Here is a 19,670-nt window from a genome sequence, read left to right as displayed (position 1 = left end):
GTCAAAAACTAGCAACGAAGTGGCCATTAAGAAGACGGAGTGATGAAATCGGCTCCTGTGCAGGTGCTAGGTCGATTTTTGGGAGGACTTCATCCAGCAGTAGACTGACCATGGCTGATGATGATCGTGATGACGAACACAGAAGTCAAGGTTACGCAAAATAAAATATTACCTTCGGCACGAAATCTGCATGCTCACTACATGAAGTGCGATGAGACTTTGGCCTTTCCCCTGGTTGCCTGCGTCTTTTCACATCAGGGAATTGTTCGTGTTTTCTGCGTGGACAATAAGCGCGCGCGCACACAGACACAGAAGTCGCTGTTGGGTTGGAACAAAACGCTCGAGTGGTCGCAACACACCCTCGGCACATGCCCGCGTACAATACTGAGCAGATATTCTAAGCTGTTATTCAGGTTATAATGCAGTAATTACTTTAAATGCCCATGACCAAAATCACCTGGAATGCACCTAATCCCATCACCTCATCCCATCACCCAATCGCATTACCTGATCTCATCTTTGCTCAGAATATAAGCAGTCTGGATAGTGCTTGGATGGGTGACACCGCCGTGCATATATGCAGTAGATAAACCTTAATAAACGGGAGATGTACAGCAAATGCATTTGTTGTACTCTACTTTACTGCCACATATATGCTTCCCCGCCGTCTCCACCAATCCATGCCGACCAGCGTGATGACGCCGGGTCAAATGACCCACTTTTTGAACCTCACACGCCGCGAGGAAGAGGCCTTGCCCAGCAGTGGCTTAACAAAAGGGCTGCAAGTATAGTGTACGCAAAAGATAAAAGACGGGGCAACCACACTCTTTAACGTTGTACGTGGAACGTGTGCCGAGCAGCTTTATACATACAACCATCTATGTAAGCAAACTCAAACGTTAATCCCTTTTGAGCCGGATTTTGTTTTGTCCATTATGCGAGCTTTATATTGGTTGGCATATACAGAACAAATACAGTTTTGTACCTGCATTAATACGTTCTACGATACTAAAACCAAAGCCATGGCGCCTGGTCCTCAAGAAAGTCAGCATACTTATTATGCTGTGCACAGCTCATTGGATCTCTGGTAAACATCATTGACTCTGCAGTGAATGTACAATGCGCTGTAAAACAGTTGGCATAGAATTAATGTGATTTGCTCAAAAGAGCAAATTCAAATGAAACATCGTACCAAGATTTGTATTTCTCCTGGTGGCATTTTTTAAAAGGTCAGTATCCACCATCAAAGTTGTTGATAGTGGAATGCATTTATGAAATTCAGGGGTGCAAAACCGATATGCTGAGCAATGGAAGCGCAATATTTCCAGGGGAGCAAGTGTAACAAATAAACATATGGCCTTTAGATCAGAAATGCTTTTAGGCATTCAATATGTTTCCACCACACAAAGAAAGCCACGTCAAGAGGTTTGAGTCCTTCAACATCATGCGATTCATATTAAAATGAGAAAATGTAGCAATAGTGGTCGGCCAAGACATTGTTGCTTTCTCGGTATAATTCATTAATTTCCCGGCTGTATATCTGAAACTAGGTGCGACATGGTGTCCATTTTTAATCAAAGCTGAACTTTTCAAAAATTCAGGGCACGCTGTCGTGGTGTAATGGTTGTAACAATGAGCAAGTTATTTAAATTATCCCTACCTCTATCCACTCAAACAGTACGAATGGGTAACGCCGGAGTTGGTTGATCGACACGTCTTTTGTGTGAAGGATAAATTGTGGGCATTCCTTTATCTTCCAAGTCTCGCCAGCATAGAAGTGTACTGTAAAGGGCAAATACTCTCCAGGGAGGGGCTGTCGAAGAGATCCCACAAGTGGAGGCTCTTCCACCAGCAGTGGCATGAGAAAATAAATTGCAGGGCTGCACCTTTATTTCCTTTATCATTTCAAAAGCTCCAATGAAATTGTGAAGTTTCCATTTTGGGCAACTCCGCTATACTGTATATACGCGTATGAAAAATGACCCAAACACATATGTCAGTTGCTCAGCATTAATGATGGAATTAAGCACATATTTTTTTTATAGGCAGTTCATTTTGTTTCGAGTTAAATATCTGCTTTGCATGTCTAACGTCTAAGCCTGCCTAATCTTCATTTGTGTCATATGTATCACCCTCTGTTTTAGGTACGTTGGTACATTCCTTTCATTACACAATGTAACACAATTTTTGTTCCTGGGTAGTAAGTGTTATGTCCTAATTGCATATGTTTAAAAAGTATAGAATATGGCTATAGTTCCCCACAAACTTTGCTTTTGTGATCAGAACATTGATATTTTGAAATGTACCTATTTTAAATGAGAAAACTGGCGAATTTCTTTCTTATCGTTCACAAAGTTAGAAATAAACAACATATGAATCAAAATGAACATGTATTTGTACTAAAGTAATAAAAAAAAATTACTAAAAAATATTTAGAAGTGAGTAGTTTTTCGAGATTTACGATTATACTGTAAATCACTTTCACGAATCACCCCCCAAATGTAGTCTCCCATCATGCTCTCGTTATACTGTCCTTGGTAGCGGCATTCAAAGTCCAGTATATCCTGATGGAAGCGCTCGCCTTGCTCCTCCGAGTACGCTTCCATGTTCTTCTTGAATGTATCAAGATGAGCATCAAGGATATGGACTTTGAGGAACATCCTATTGCCCATTGTGCCGTAGTTCTTCACCAGAGTCTCAACCAGCTCCACATAGTTTTCGACCTTGTGATTGCCCAGGAAGCCACGAACCACTGCGACAAAGCTGTCCCAAGCCACTTGCTCCTTACTAGTGAGCTTCTAGGGGAATTCATTGCACTCCAGGATCTTCTTTAATCTGTGGTCCGACGAAGACACCGACTTTGACCTTTGGCTCAGACAGCTTAGGGAAGAAGTCTTGAGGGTACTTGAAGGCTGACGACTCCTTATCTACAGCTCTGACAAATTGCTTCATAAGGCCCAACTTGATGTGCAGTGGTGGCATCAGCACCTTCCGGGGGTCCACAAGTGGCTCCCACTTGACATTGTTTCTCCCCACAGAGAACTCAGTCCGCTGTGGCCAGTCCCGCCTGTGGTAGTGCATCTTGGTGAGACCAATATCTCTGATCAAGTCGTTGAGGTTTTTTGGGTTGGAGTAGTTTGGGTTTCTCTCCTCAGTTCCACCTCTAAAATTATCATCTGGATCTACAACGTCTCCCTCGCTCTCTGACTTGCTGTTCTCTTCTAAAGACGGCTGCTCTCTCTCCAGAGGAGTGGGTACGGGGAGCTCATGGCAATGTGGCACCGGGGCGATGGATGAAGGAAGGTCCAGATACGTGATAGCAGGTGCATTATTGCCAGTCCGACGTTTGGAAGGGTCCACAATGCAGAAGTAGCAGTTGCTTGAGTGGTCAGTGGGTTCCCACCAAATTTTTGGGATAGAGAACTTCATGGCTCTCTTTTCCCCTCTGTACCATCCTACAAAAATACATTTATTTCACCCATGACTAATGTGTAAGAGATTCTCGCAACATTTTTCATATAGCTATATTTTTTCAATAACATTGACAATTGTAAAACATTTTAAAATTAAAAACTTTTACAATTTACAATTTTTTGTACAAATTTTATAACATTAAATTCCGGGCAACAATTGTCCATCTTACCTTCCAGAGTTTGTTTGCATTGCTCGCAGGTGAAATGAGGTGCCCAGGGTTTGTGTTGATCCCCGACAGGCATGCAGCAATATGCCTTGTAGGCCTCACACATCTTAGCAGATGCTTCCACAGAGTACTTTTTCGCTTTTGTCTTGATAAATTGGCCGCAGACATAGCAAAATGCGTCTGCCGGATGCTTGCAGCCTCTTAATGCCATCTCAGAAAAATGCAGAAATGTATCCACTTAGACAGCTGGAACTAAACTGAACTGGTGGGCTTAAGGCCCCTGTATTCATGTATCAACTAGCTTTACTACCCGGCTTCGCCCGGGACTTGGATTCACCACGCCCGGCCGCCTTTGTCTCCCTATTGGCAATGTTCACACACCACACCAGTTACTCGTTGAGACTGAGTCAACCTAGGGGAGGCCCAGGACCGGTTCAAATAATCGTCACCGGTGGTGGCTGTGAGCGCGAATCAAACTTGGGTCGCCAGGTTCGTAGCGCAGCGCGCTAACCACTACACTACAGCTCCCCCCACAAGCACATGCGCGCGCGTCCATAGGTACACATACACGCGCTTGCTGCAGACACACACAACTTTCAGGGTGCGTACGGCAGTAAACGGACCAATGCTGTGCGAAGAACGCCTTAGACCTGCAACACATTTGCAGGCACACTGTGTAACGCTTCCGCATGTGACGTCACAGATGTGACGTCACAGGTGTACAGTCTGGAAACTACCCACATGCCAAACTTCAAGTTTGTTGCATGTCGGGAAGTATGCTAAACATTTCGAACAGACTTACATATTCACAAATTTCCTATATATATCTATATATTTATATTACTGGCAAGTTCTAGAATGCTCTATAAATTACTCCAAGTTTACTCAGCACTGAATCTATCTGGAATGTTCTGGAAAATAGGTACATTTAAAAATATCACTGTCCTGGTGACAAAAGCAAAGTTTGTGGGGAATAAATAATAAATAAAAGAAATAACATTTGTGGGGAATAGAATAATAGCCATTTTCTGTACTTTTGAGGCATAAGCTATTAGGAAATAACACTTACTACCCAGAAAAAAAAAATGTGTTAAACCGTGTTATTCCTCCGGTCCAAGTAAAGATTATGACCATTACGTTCAGTTTTACCAAAGCAATCCAACCTGCTGTCACAGCTCGCCTCTCCGTCATGGTTTTAATCTCAACCTGCCTTCAATTATTGCTAAAGGTAAACACGTTCTGTTGTTTTTGGCATTTGCAGTTCAATTGAGTGCGTATTAGCTGCGATGGCATGTGGATCAAAATAACATGGATATTGACAAGGGAAATGGAACAACAGCTGAAAGGAATAAAATGAATAATGTATGTCTGCATGCTTGGAATAATACACAGCCGGAAAGAGGGATACATGGATCGGAGGGCAAATGCAAATTAGGGTCGTTCATAATAACGTTCTTTGGGTTATATCGCACAAATGTAAATGTGTCGTAAACCCACCTCCACCCGACACAGCCAATTAGTAAGGTTTGTCACGTGAACAAAACGTGCCAATTCGTTACTAGTTCAGCACACCTGCACTTTGGAGAGTAAGCCCACAACATTTACAATTTGAGTACGACGTTTCGCTAGTGATTACAACCAGCTTCACCAGGCTATTACCACAATTGTGAAGAAGTCTTCCTGCTTCCAGTCTTAAAGAGAGTAAGGTGATGTCGTAATTTTCACATGACAAAGCTTACGAATTGGCAGTGTTGGGTGGAGGTGGGTTTATGAACACATTTACACAATCTAATGCCAAACAAACCTTATGCATAGTATTGGTCACGAAAGCCCACGCTGAGAAAAGTCAGACGGGGTTTGGTCGGACACATTCCTGGAGTGGATGATAGCCAATGAATGAGGTTGGTGAATAAAGTGTCAGCCAAAGAGGAAACACCTCTGAGAGGATGACCATCAAATACTTCAAGCGATGAGGTCAGTTCATATGCAGGAGTAAGACGGATTGTGGCATAGCAAGTGTGAGATGGTAATGGATGGTATCAATATAGGGAGGCCTTAATCCTGCAGTGGGTAGAACATGGCTGCTTCTGCTGCTGATCATTTATCACCCTCAGCTTAGTGTCATGAATGATAGTGTCATCTGTGCCTGCATTTACACTGTGATGACTGCCATTAATGTCCATTGTGATTTAAAAACACATTTCTAAAACTACCCCTCAATTGCAATACTCACATTAACACGATTATTACATTCATAAGCTAATTCGTACTTTCTGGGATGTGCAGTTTCTTCAGCAGGATGATATTTCCTTTGCCGTGCAGTGATATGATCTAAAAATAAAATAGTACGGTATACACTTTAATCGGACATCTAATTACACACATATCAATTAATGTTGCTAGCGATTTAAAATGTTGTGTTCAGTCACACATGATGAAACTCCCATGTTTAAAGTGGTACTGTATTCGTTATTTTGTGTGAAAGTGTATAGACCACCAGGTTACCTTTTAGGCTATTTAGACCCTTTAGAATGTGGATACGAATTAAGCGTTTTAAGCTTCAACGGTGCAGTTTACAGCAACAAATAAACCAACATTGCATTACATGGCGCATGGTATACATTACCAGATGCAGATTTAGGCTCAAGGTGAGAACCAAAAAAGATTGACTCCTAGAAAATATGTAGCTATGCAATCAGTACCTACACCTGTGCATGCATCAGCCATTGAAGCGACGCAGGCAATACTCGTTTCTTTTTACGGACAGCTTTTTACCGCACACAATTGCCAGAACACAAGACCAAGAGGCCAGTATTTTGTTTACCGAGTCAATTTGGGTGACGGAAATGGAGGTCACATACCATTTGGGATTAACATTTTCTTCTGCAGCATTAGACTATCACGGGAAAATAACACGGGCGGCCAAACGCGACTTAACGCGCAACATATTCGTGCCCATCGCACCAGTTTGACATTTTCAGGTTATCACGACTCCGTCGCTGTGCGCTGATTAAAGGAGTATTCGGCATCGCCCGCGAGCAATTTGTTTCGGGCGCTCAACCAATATCGGTTTGCGTGCGTCTCCTGCCTGTGAGACGGCCGTGGCGCTGGATCTGCTTCTGCTGCTGCTGCAGCCACCGTTGCTGCTGCTGCACGCGCAGGATGACCTTCTCAGTCTGCCTCTCCTCAGCCAGGTGCGACACCCAGCGCTGCCGCTCGTTGGAGCGGGAGATGAAGTCCGGCCGCCGCAACTCCAGCGCTTCCTGCGTGGCGGATAACAAGCCGGGCAAAAGGCGCAGCCCTGAAATAACTCGCTCGTGGCACTGCTGCCGGAAGGGCCTCCCGCTTAAGGGATCTCTGTAGAGAGCCGCCACCCAGAGGGTGTATTTGGGACCGCTATTCACGTCCGCTGACCGGACGTCTTGAAGGAGGTGGGGGGGTACTCACGGTTTACCCCACCGCGTGTGATCTGATAATCGACTCACTGTGGAATATGGGGCCATCCATTTAGTACGTACACATGGAGGGGGGAGTGGGGGTTAACCCAAAAGCGTACGCTTGCGTATGGGGGGTCTACTGACAATGTACGTGCGCATAGGAAACGGGGGAGGGGGGGGTGGTGAAGCCTCGATAATAATTTGGCTTTCAAATGAGTTACATAGTCTGTTTGCTTAAACACGTTAATATTAATTGTCCTTGATCATTTCTGCTTGGATTAAATATCGGCCGTTCTATAGGATTGGGGGGGGGGGGGGGGAGGCGTCAGGCGTATGTACGCAGGTGGGCGGGAGGGGTGTAAAAAGTCCACGTGCGTACAGGGAGGGGGGAGGGGTCAAGTTGACAGATTTTTGCGTACCTACTCAATGGATGGCCCCAATTGTATATAGTGTTAGGTGAACCGAGGTGGGTTGTGGGGAGGGGGGGTTTAATGGAGTTGCGCCAATGTTTTAACTGCCACAGCGAGAGATCAAATAAAACGGGCAACCTCTGGATTGCAAGTCCTATATGCCAACCATGACACCACGGCAGCATGCCAACGTATCACATCACCTATTAACAAATTCCAGTGCCGTTTTAGAGCAATTTATTTTAATCTTATCGTGGTCAACCCATTTTGTTAATTTCTCCAAAGTACATTTGTGCAAGTCAACCATATCCCTCTCATGCGCAGCTCAGGCGCATTACATCTTCTGGAATCAACTTCTATTTCACAGCCATTGATTATTTCTACTCCCATAACAATAGCAATGCTGCATCAGACCAGGTGGCCGATACATTAATCAATGCACCATTGGAAGGTTGCGAGTTTAAATTCTGGTCACGGGTCAACTTAGTCTATCATGTCCCCTCCCCCAAACTCTATAAAGTAAATACATTAAGTGGTGCCACTTTGCGACTAGTCAACAGTGGTCTGTCATCCTTTGGATCGGCTGGCCCTTGTCATCATCATTGTTATCCACCATTGCCAACCCACCACTAGATAAACGTATCCACAAAACTGCCACCAATTCCACAGCTCCTGCAATGTAACAAGCCACCTAGCACCTGCTCATGAACTGCTTTCATCACTCCATCTCCGCGTCTCCCTCAGACACATTGCATTCCCTGGATGCCACTATTATTACATCGTCCATCATCTCATCTAGGAACTTGTCCTGCCCAAACCCATATTAATTTCTTAATAGTTTTCAATGGTGTCATTACCCCTGCCATATGAATGTGGAATTTACCCCAATGGCTAAGAGCTGCCAGTAGAGATGAACACCACTGATTAATTGTCTGAGCAGGGAGACAACTGGCTTGACGTTGTACAGTGCAGAATATATCCAAATACGAACAGTGCCTCCAATTTGCATACTGTAGTCTATATTTTTCAGGAGAGCAATGGCGGTTTATACATTATCACGTGTGATTTTTTAAAATACAAAGCACACATTTACAGCCGCTCCTTACGCCTGGCACTGAGATGATTTAACTCTTTGGATACGTGTGCCTTCGTTGCGGCTGGAGTGGTGGACGAGTTTTTTAAAGATATTTTCGTCTCCAGCTCTGGGGCATCAACAAAAAGATCTGTCCAGAGTGCTGCGGGCTTACGCAGCCTGGCGCGCACACACGGTGCGTGGAAGTGCACAAAGCTGCCGAGGCCCCCCACCTCAGTGCGTGCGTCTCTCCACTACCGCCAGGCTGAGAAACGTTAGGGGGCTGGGAAGCAGCACAGCGTGGGAGAGTTGGGGAGGATAATGAGGCCGTCGCTTGCTTAAGCAGATTGATGTGATGCACTGCTGTCCCCGTTGTGTTAAGCCGCGCCAGCAATTCTTGTTTGCTCATCCATTTAAAGGCTTGTAATAGTTGGTACTTGAGCCATTGACACAAAAAGGTGCATACCTGTACCACCCAGGGTGGAAAATGCCCACAATTATTTTATTGATTTTTTTAAATCTCTAGATCGTATGCTAGCAGGGTCACTTTAGTAGCTTTTAAATATATATAAGAACAAACGTTTTGTGTATGTAATAGATGTGATAAAGAATATATTTTTGGAACACGGCAATGTGATGTGAAACGTAAAGATACGGATTTACATGTGTCGGGCACGTAAAATGCCTCAGCAACCCAAAACACGTTACATCACATCTCGACCATTTCATTGCCCTGCTGCAGCTGAGCCAAAGGGACCCACAGTGGCAGCTGTTCCTACACAGCACCATTACTTGCGTAGATACCCATTGACTCAGATACACAGATAGATAAATGCATCTATAGAACAGCTGCATAATCTGAAGTTTGGAATATGAAAATAAATATGAAGCGTGTCTCTAAAACAGACGGTACACAAGCTCAGCTTTCTGCCCATGGTGGATACTGGTAGCATTTGTCCATCCAGGTGATACCAACCAACCCTCTGGCCTCACGGGTTAAGTGTGAGGTTTGTCCTTTTTTTACCTTGGGGGAGATGACCAGAAACGGGCCAATGGGCCGCCTTTTCCTTGCGGGAATGGGCCCATTTGGATGACTTAGCCGTTCTCCGTCAGCTGTAAAGTCCCCGTGGATATTGGACACTCTGTCAGCAGGAATGAACCAGCAAACACCTCCTGGAAGCAATAACAGTGAAATGCTGTTATGTATTAGTGACACTTGTCACTAGCAGGAAGTTATTGTCCCTGTAACTCGGAAAAAAAATACTATAATTGTAGACTTACTACCATTCTAATGAAGTAGGTTCACTATTATACACCCAGGACACCCTTTGGTGATGGCTTTTTGCACCAATTACAAATAGTGTTGGATTTGAACATGAGTGCAATCTTCAGGGATTTTATATATATTTGACAAGTTTTACAACGTCTAAAAAGATGATCTAAATACATTTTAACCTTCACAGATTAAAGTACCACTGAGGAGGTGCACAGTACAAAACCAACCAAGCGATCAAGCATTGTTTTTTTTTACTTTACCAGCCCACAAAATATGTGCATCGGAAAATCTAAATTCAGCACACACTTACGGCCAAGATTACTGCTCCTGCTGCCAGATGCAGCAGTCTCCCCCGTGGCTCCAGGCAAATCCTCTCCATGGTGGGTCTGGCACTCTGCGTGGCTCAGCCAAATGGTCTGTGTTGACGCAGAGGAAGCAGCCGTCTTCATGGGGCCCAGCGTCTCCCAGTGTTCAGACTCCGGGGGGGACACTTGGAAAAGGCCACCGTCATCGGTGCTGAGTGCACTTTGTGCACCGGGGCTCACGCTATCTGGGTCGCTTGCTGAGAGAGGAAGACAAGGAAGAAAAAGAATGCAAACGCATGGATTCTGTAGCAGATTTCCAAAAGGAGTTTTTACCCAGAAGGGAAAGTCTTTGATTCATTTGGCCGGTTTTCTATAATGTAAGTGTCCAATAGGAACACAGCTTAATACTAAAAGGTTTGTTCTTATTGAATAAAACTTACAAGAGTTGTTGTGGCATGGACAGTGCTAATGCATAAACTCTTACAACCATATAAAGCGTAAAAAAACACGTTTAAATAGTTAAATGGAAAAATCGGAATACATTAGAATATCGTATAATTAGTGATAGCAATCAAGCTCTCGTCATCATACAATTCAAGTATTAGCCAATCACACCAATGAATGTATTACTTGTTCATACTATGACAATGACAAGTATTGGGCCATGATAGCAATTCAATTGACAATGCATGGAAGCTTTAGTGATTGGCATAGTGCGCAGAGAATCACACTGTTGTACAAATTGCAAAATCATTTATTTTCTGTTTGATTTTAAGATTTAGTTTGCTGTGAATTACTCTGTACAGGAACTTAGCAGAGCATTTACACACTGCATAAATACAACTGTTATATAAGTTAAAGATACCACCACTTACATGTGTAAATGTGCAATGAATTATTGAACTCTCACACATTCAGACTTGTATTTAATGTAAAATACAACTGTATACCAGAAAAATCAGTGTTCCATTAAACACTTAAAATTGTACAATGCATCGCATTTTGCGTTTAATACCTACATAAATTTCAAGCACATCTTAGGAAACAGAATCTACAAATTGCAAAACAGAAATCAAAACAGCACAACACACGCGCTGACAAAATATGTATTTTAAAGTGGTTAGAGCGAGAGAGTTCATAATCACGAGATATTTTTCGAATAACCTTTTGTCCGTGCAATTTGTTTGTTTTTGTTTAGTTCTGTATCGGCGGCACCGCACCTGTTTGTGTGCCCCAATCCACCACGCGGAGCGCTTTGCTCTCATGAAGACAACCCTGCGAAAATAAACAAATACATTTATGTAGCGTTGCGAATAAACAAAGCGTCCACTGAGATTAACAAAACGAAAACGCTTGCCTATTAAAAATAATGTCCACCTTGGCTACAGAGTTGAAGCCAAAAACATTTAATGTTTTTTTTTTACTTCGTTAGAACGCATGTTGCATGCTATGAATCACTTTCACATAAATGGTTTGAAGGCAGGGCTTTGTGATTTTGAGATAATCACAAAGCCCTGCTTGAGATCAACTGATATGTTTCAAAGAAGCAAAAATAAATAAAGTAATGTTTGAAAATAAAATGAATTCTTCTATATTGGCCGTGCTTAGACAATATACGTGTAAAATATTGCATCCATTTTCCCTCCAATTGTGGTTCCTGTCATGAGACCAACAATCCATTTGGAAATCTGACAGAGCAGCGTAAACCAAAACGTCAGTCAATGGCTGTCGGTAAAGTCACGTAGAAGGAAAATAATAAAATAATAAAATAAAACATAATAAAATAATTTTCACGACGTTTCGGCCACAACGCAAGCAGCCGTCTTCAGGTGGAGAACAGGTCTGTCGAGAAGGCAGAGTCTGAAGACCTGTTCTCCACCTGAAGACGGCTGCTTGCGTTGTGGCCGAAACGTCGTGAGAATAATTTTATTATGTTTTATTTTTATTATTTTATTATTTTCCTTCTACGTGACTTTACCGAAAGAACCAAGAAGATGAATCCCTGCAGTCACGAAAGCTTTAAATCGAAAGTCAATGACTGCTCAAGGCATCTTCACGTAACTACTCTCCAAGCGACCTTTTTATTTTCAAACAACATACGGCGCGTTTTACCACAGAGTGTGCTTTGATATTGTTGTTTGTTGCATGGCAACAAAAGTCATACTAGAAATTCTTAGTGCTAGAATGTCGGGAAATTACGTGAAAAACCACATCCTATATGATTGTAGTCCGTTAATCTCGGGTGACAAGGCTTAGGTCATCAACTGATTGCAGTGGAAAATAAGATTTTATTTAAGTTGGCTAAAACCCAGACTGGAGGCTATGTTCTTCGTAGTATCACATCGCTGCTCTGACTTTTTGAACCACGTGGACACCGTCATGGTGTGTGTGGGATGTATTTTAATCGCTCATAAATTTAGCGAAAGTAGTTGGGCAAACTACAAGAATGAATTTCAAATTTATTTTTTTCTAGTTGTCACAGTTTTAAAATGAGTTTTAATCCTTTAACTGTATTTCTTATTGCTTTCCAAATATTTAGATTTGTTTGTCTTCGTTGTGCTAAATGCAATAAAATAGCAAGCTATCAAAGTGAAAACTTAAATTGCTTTAGGGAAGAAAAGCAAAGTTTATTTCTTTCCCCTAAATTCAAATAAATCTTGATACAGTCCTACATGACAAACCTGTTTTGCTATCTTCTAAACACATCATAGGCTATGAAAGTAAATAATAAAAAATATATATTCTAAGATTCATGCTGCCAAAACAAGCAAGGGCCAAGATGTGTTGTCGTTTGTGTGTTTTTTTTTCTCATACAGAAGGCTCGCAAAGCCATTTCTTTCAAACAGCAGCCACATGCCCCGTGATCTGTGTAGACACACAAAATCCTGCGAGCTCCATTTGCTTCCCCCATTAATAACCAATACAAAGTTCCAAGTTCATTTATTAGGTATAGCCCTGTGAGCCATTCGGCTCTTGAATCGGGTGCAACCGCAACAAACAAAAAACAACAACATGAACAAGAAAACATCTTAAAGTGACTATGTGCACACACAACATTTGTAAATGCCAACCTGTGCAACAGCTGCCGAGCTTTGCTCGCCGTGATCTGAAAACAGGCTCTCTTCGCTCTCAGACTCCTCTGAGGTGCGGGAGCTGTGGGCTGCCTCTCCTGTTAACCGGCAGAGTGGCTCTGTCTTGGCGTACAGACCGGGCCGGCTGCCTGACGGAGGCCCAAACCTTTCCTCTCCCGGTTGAACAGCCGAGACCCCTGCCTCCCACCGTCTTTCTTCAGACGTGACGGTGCCGTAAGCCACCGACTCTGTTTCCGACAGTGCGCCCTCGCTGTTTTCAGAGCCGTTTGGACTCCTGCACCCGTCCAGTTTGTTCTCACCGGCATGTGCTGGACCAGCCACCGGTGGCACAAAGGCATCGCTTTCATGTCCCCTTGTTTCAACGATCACGTTGAATGTCGATTCATGTCGGGACTGCACCCCTGACAGAGTCGTGTCAACAGGGCGTCCTCGATGATCATACGTTCGATGTCTTTCACCGGTTGCTAGATCATCCTGATTGTGCTCTTGCTGGATGTCTTCCACATGAGAGGCTGTTGGTTGCTCACCATGTCCATAATTATCCACGCTTGCTATTTCTTCTGTCGAGGTATGCTCAATGTTTATACTATTTCGTATATCTTTAAAACCGCTATCGGTATAAGATTGCTTGTCCAAATATGAAAAAGCATTTTTAGTCTTGCAATGCACGCGTCCTTCAGCATCTGATCTATGATTGTTTTCTTCAATCGCAATGCCTGTCTTTAATTCTTTTTCCATATTTTGAGTTGTAAAATCCACCACATCGCTTTGGGAATCCCTAGAGCTTGAAATTAGTAAGTCATTTTCCGATGGACAAAATTCAGAAGATTGGGAATATTTGGTGATGGTAGATGCCTCTGAATTAAGTAGATGTTGAACATTAGATTGATCGTGTGCGTGTGTTTTGTTTGCAAGATTTTCGGTGGACGAAAAATGCCGTTCACGTTCAACGCTGTGGCTGTTGTTGTGCATCTCGGCCCGAATGTTGGTCGTATGACAGACAATTTTGCTGCCGTTTGGAGACTCGCCATCACTTAAAGAAAGTTGATGTTCACCGCTCGAATCAATAACTGATCCTTCCTGCACCGAAACATATCCATCTCCAACAGATAAGCTCTCGCTGTCAACATCCACATCGTTGTCAAAATGGCCATTCCCATTGTTAATAAAATGTGTCCGAGAACTCGCATTCGTCCCACTGTACTCTTCGCCAGTTTCAAGAACACTGCTGCTGCCATGTTGTTCGTCAGATAAGTTCCCACCATCATTTGCTTTGTTTTGACAGGCCATTACTGGCTCGTCTGTGCTTTCTTGAGTAAACTCTGTACGTTTGCCTCCAGTCGTATTGTATTTTCCGCTGCTTGGCAGCGTTTCGTTTACTTCGGTGAATATGTCCCCATCAGCTCCTGCAGAAAATAAAATGCAGTACATAGTTTTCAGACTCCATTTAATACCAAAAATTATGTTATTCTCGACCACATCAATACATTGTCACATCCTTTCTCGTGAGATACTTCCCGGGTCCACCAACACTGTGGATCCCTGCTCAGCAGCAGGGCGGGGGCGATATTTTTCAGAGCTCAGCCCTGGGCAGCTCCCGATGAATTTAAGCCCCGCGTTACACTGCTGCATTTTCATTGTACACTACAACACCAGAGCTCCGTGGGCACAGTTTTGAAGTTAGCAAGGGAAAGTAGCCACAGCAGCCCATGCCAAGTAGCCAAGGTGTCCAGGAGAATAGTAATCGCAGGGGTTTAGCATTTACCTTGCCATTCGAATTAATAAGTAGCGGTGACAATCACTACCCTACCATACAATCCAAAAATGTTCTCATGTCAAGGCAAACAGTGATTTCTTGTTTATATGACAATCCTCATTTTCACGAAGGAAGCCATGGCCAAAACAAATAATAATAATAATAATAACAGGTGAACAATGCAGCCATTATTTGTCACACGTGCTCCTCAGGAAAAAAGGTCTCTGGTCATGTCAAATAAAACAACGCTTATTATAATGTGTTACCTGTCTCTCCAATCGTGTGGGCTTCACGACTGTCTGCTTCAATGTGCCCTTTGGTGCCGTTATTATTAGCACCACCCGTTACTTTATGGCTTTGATTCCTGTGGTGAGGACGGCGCCTGCTGAGAAAATCAAAAACCCTGGAGCCGGAGCCGGAGCCGCTGCCGCGGCTGGGATGGGAATCCGAAACTTCCCCGTGCATTCGGAGGAGCTCCACTTTTGGCGCAGGCATCGCAGGCAATTCTGCACAAAGTGATCAATTAAAACGCAATCTTCAATAATGAGCTGCACAGCATGCCATTAATTTGATTTCCATATCCACAAAATATGTACTGCGATTACGCTTTGCTTACAATATTGGTATTTTTTTGGCAGAGCAATGCTAAAGTTGTGCTTGTTTTATGTGGATAAAAAAAAAGTTACGTAATGTTCGATCAGAAAATAAGGTAAAGATGCAGGCCTGCAATTGCTGGGGAAAGGGATCTCCACTAAAATAAGCTCTAGAGAGACCATCTGGAGGGTATTTGGCCCACTCTTGCACACTGCATAAACATCTTGGAAGAGGTGTGAGTACTCACACTTTACCCCACCAATCGTGACTGTGCTGGGTCCCATTTATACTGCTGGGTGGAAAGAGGCAGTGGGGAGATGTGATAAACTTACATCATCATTTCTCCTGCCGCACCAGGAGATTGAACAGCGTGGCCTCTAACTTGCAGGTCTGGTGTACTAACTATTACACGACGAGAGCATCCCTTACGCGATGCAATCTGTCCGTATATCAACGAGTGCAAACTTACCACTGTGGTTGTTTTGTTCGTCGGCACTTTCGTTTATTTTTTTACCGGAGATTCGATGTGCATCTACTTCCTGTCCGTTAGCAGTGCAGTTGCTATGGCCAGCAGTGCCAGTGTCATCCACAGGGTCACGCAAGGCACTGCTTGCCAGTGTTAGGAATTTAGATTGTCCTGAAGACTTGAGCTCCTCTTCCCTGTAATCTACTTACACAAAGACAGACATACACACAGAAACAATATTGGGTAACCATTTATAATGGTTGTGTTATTATTATTCTGCTATATATATATATATGAATGTACACGTATACGAGGAAATATCATGGTAAAATGTTTTACAAATGACAAAAAAAAATGCAATAAATGTATACCAGTACCTAATTCATCATGCGGAAATTCCTGTAAGCTGGAATACTTGGAGTTAATCATTTCCCCACGTGTAAGATGCTGTTTGCCTTTCATCTTTGTTAACTTAAAGCCAGCCACATCAGAGCAAGAGTGGCGTCTCAGATTCTGGTCCTCATTCCCCGTGGCGAGAGTTTGCCCGTTCCACCTGAGAGACGCGACACATCCCCACTGGTCCCGCACTCATCTTCCGACCCGTCATCAGATTCTGAAGAATCTAAAACGTCTCCTTCGGACCTCAAAAACTCCCAGCACCACCTTTCCAAATCGTCATTGGCTTTCATGCCCAACGCGCTCTGGGAAAGTTCAGCGGAACGAGCATCGCCGATTGCTTCCGTGGAGTCGGACATGCCGCCGTTGGAGTTCGTTTCATGGGAGAGCTTCATGAGAAGGTAGGTGAGGGCAGCCCTCTGCATGGACCGTGGGTCCATCGTACGGCTCATGGTGGATTGCTGCGAGGCAGGAGTAGACACAGAGCCGCTGCTTGTTGCTACATCCCTCTGCAAGGTCGCCACGCCAGGATTTGATTTCAGTGTATCGCCGGAGAAACGTCTGCTGCACAGCGAGCCTGTGCTGGTATATCTAAGGTCCTCCATGGACATCCCTTTCATGAGGTCTCTCAACAACTTTTCGAACAATTCCATTGCATGCCTCCTTTCTTCCCTGCTTTCCAAGTCTTCGCCCGTTGATGCACCACCGTCTGCAGTTTGTGTCGCAAAAGTGGACTGATCAGCTTTAGCGGCATTCTTCTTTTTCTTGCGTCTACGGAAGAGTTTCTTAAACGCAGAGAAGTCCAACTTGAGCTTGAACTTGCGTTTTTCAATGCGTTTCTGGATCCTCTCGGCCCAAGCTCGAATCTCCTTCGCGAACTCCGGAGGAGGGTGCTGTGACTTTGCTTGTCCTCCTGCACTTGCACCTCTTGCCTTTTTGCCATGACCCTGAGTGAACGTAAACAGATAGATAATCATGACTCATCTGCACCTGTACAAAAGGTCAAAAATAAAGGTGAAGCCCTGCAATTGCATGCTCAGGCCACTGCTGGCAGAAGGGTTTTCCACTAGAGGGACCTCCAGAGAGCCTTTCTAGATCGTATTTGGGCCTCCTCTTCAATGCTGGCCAGGCGTCCATGAAGAGGTTGAGTACCCACACTTTACCCCACCACACCCGACCTGGCAATCGACTATCTTGTGTACCCATTTATACTGCTGGGTGGACAAAGGTGGACAGATTTAGGAATCATGGACGCTGTTCCAACTGCTCCAGGTAAAACAAAATCAATGGGAAGGATACTTTTTAAATCCTTTATATTAAGTTCGCTTGCTTGCTTGCTTGCGCGCTTACGACCGTGCAAATCTTTCAGTCGTTTTTTAACCCACTTCCCGTGATCCAATCGAGCTGACATTTTGCACACAGACTCGTTGTGCGTGACAATTAATGTTTGTGAAAATTTTTTTCCAAAATTTTACACTTTTTAGGACAAAAATATTATATTTAATTACCAATTGCTTAATGGTGCAATGCAATCATCTGACCCATAGGTGACAGCCATCTCAAGCCAGAGGACGAGAGGACTCTAGCCGCCACGCATATAAAGGATTTATAGTGAAAAACTTTGTTTTTACTGGTTATACTTATTTTTATTTTATGCTGCAAATCGTACTACCATTAATTATTTAATAAAAATCAAGAGCTATTAAAATTGCAATACCAATCAGATATTGCAAATATAAATGCAAACAACATTTTTCAAGTACCGTATGCATTATATACTACAGTACTTCCAGCTACATGTTATTATCAACGTAATCAGCCCTGTTCTATCCACTGCTGGATGGAGTCTCCTCATACTAATGTCATCTCTCATGAAACAACCCATCTCACTCCTGCACATGTAATGCTCTCATCCCTCCATCTCGAGATGTTAACTATCTCGCCTGGTATACAGGAAGTCGTGGGTTTAACGCCAACCCTGACGTCTGTATATTTGGAGTTTGCATATTCTCCCTGTGGTAGTGGACATGTTTCTCTGGGACTTCTGGCTTTCCCCTTCACATCTAGAAACATCCATTTAGAGTATTTGGCTGCAATACATTTCCACATGATAAGCCATTTCATTGAGCTATCATTTGTGGCCAGGTCGTTTATGAAAAAGAGCTATATAGCTCAGTGGGCCTTACCTGGTAAAACATTTAATAGTTTTTGTTTAAATATTTTATAATAACTGTGGACATCATTTTCGAAGCGACGACAAGCATTTGTAAATCAGATTCTATAAAAGACAAATATAAAAAAAAACATGCCCTTTTCGAAGGCGTATGGCCAGTGTGAAAGAAAAGGCCAAAAATACCTTGTAGACAAGCTTTCTAAAAGCCCTCTTTAGTGGATGCTCATCCGCAAGCAGTAGTGTGAGCAAGTAATCGCAGGGCTGCACTTTTACCTTTTCCATTATGCTCGATAGAACATTTTAAAACGTGTGTTTATTTAATTCTAGACTGCTAAACCATAGGCTGTCAAAGCACAAACAAGAAACGTAAGCAGTTTTTTTGTGAACATAGTTGTATAGCTCAACGTGGACAGACACGACAGTAATGTTATTGTGAAGTACTGTGCGTAACATGTGGTTCTGTTAAGGGCTCACAACAATTGGTGAAGCAATTGAAAAAAAAAAGAAACCCATCCATACCAGATGCATTGTAACAGAAAATGGGGGTACAGACACAAATTGCTGTTTTTATTGAGGTTATTGTTTGATATAAGTTGTGTGATGATTGTTCTCTACGTGTGAAGACTTTGGCAGGGTTTTTCTACAACGACTGGCAGCAGCTTGCGAGATATCAAGCAAATAAACTTTTTTCACGAACAACACCCCGAGGCATTGTCCTGCCCGTCAAAATATTAATCTCTCTGGCAAGAGAATGTATTCTGAAGAAAAGGTGTGTTAAAATGACACACCGCTGCAACATTCTTTGGTTTATACAAAAAAAGACTTCCAAATACATGCTTGAGAAATAAAAAATAAAAAATGCAATCATTTTCTTGGTTCTTTCGGTAAAGTCACGTAGAAGGGAAATAATAAAATAAAATAAAACATAATAAAATAATTCTCACGACGTTTCGGCCACATTGCCAGCAGCCGTCCTCAGGTGAAGAACAGGTCTGTCGGGAAGACAGTGTCTGAATGACAATGACAGTGTCATTCAGACAGACCTGTCTGCTT

The 19,670-nt window shown here is 43.2% G+C and overlaps 1 protein-coding gene across 7 annotated transcripts in view; it reads right to left on the bottom strand.

Moving 5' to 3' along the window:
- LOC133345550 (uncharacterized) overlaps positions 1-19,670 on the bottom strand; it is a 35,279-nt gene that overhangs the window by 4,485 nt on the left and 11,124 nt on the right. For 3 of the 7 annotated variants that reach the window (XM_061556428.1, XM_061556430.1, XM_061556429.1), the window contains 10 exons: positions 16,426-17,391; positions 16,052-16,252; positions 15,255-15,494; positions 13,212-14,638; positions 11,361-11,415; positions 10,146-10,397; positions 9,584-9,732; positions 6,729-6,903; positions 5,911-5,971; positions 173-275 (listed from right to left, as the gene is read on the bottom strand). In XM_061556428.1, coding sequence (XP_061412412.1) covers positions 173-275; positions 5,911-5,971; positions 6,729-6,903; positions 9,584-9,732; positions 10,146-10,397; positions 11,361-11,415; positions 13,212-14,638; positions 15,255-15,494; positions 16,052-16,252; positions 16,426-16,510 — 2,748 coding nt within the window. In that variant the 5' untranslated portion in view covers positions 16,511-17,391. Of the gene's footprint in view, positions 1-172; positions 3,456-3,643; positions 3,852-5,910; positions 5,972-6,728; positions 6,904-9,583; positions 9,733-10,145; positions 10,398-11,360; positions 11,416-13,211; positions 14,639-15,254; positions 15,495-16,051; positions 16,253-16,425; positions 17,392-19,670 lie in introns of those variants that run through there. The other 4 variants (XR_009755452.1, XR_009755450.1, XR_009755451.1 and 1 more) reach the window with 4 other exon arrangements.

The sequence above is a fragment of the Lethenteron reissneri genome, chromosome 22, assembly GCF_015708825.2.
Source record: "Lethenteron reissneri isolate LAM-NWPU_2019-01 chromosome 22, ASM1570882v1, whole genome shotgun sequence".
Taxonomy (NCBI): Eukaryota; Metazoa; Chordata; class Hyperoartia; order Petromyzontiformes; family Petromyzontidae; genus Lethenteron; species Lethenteron reissneri.
This window is presented reverse-complemented; position numbering and strand designations above follow the sequence as displayed.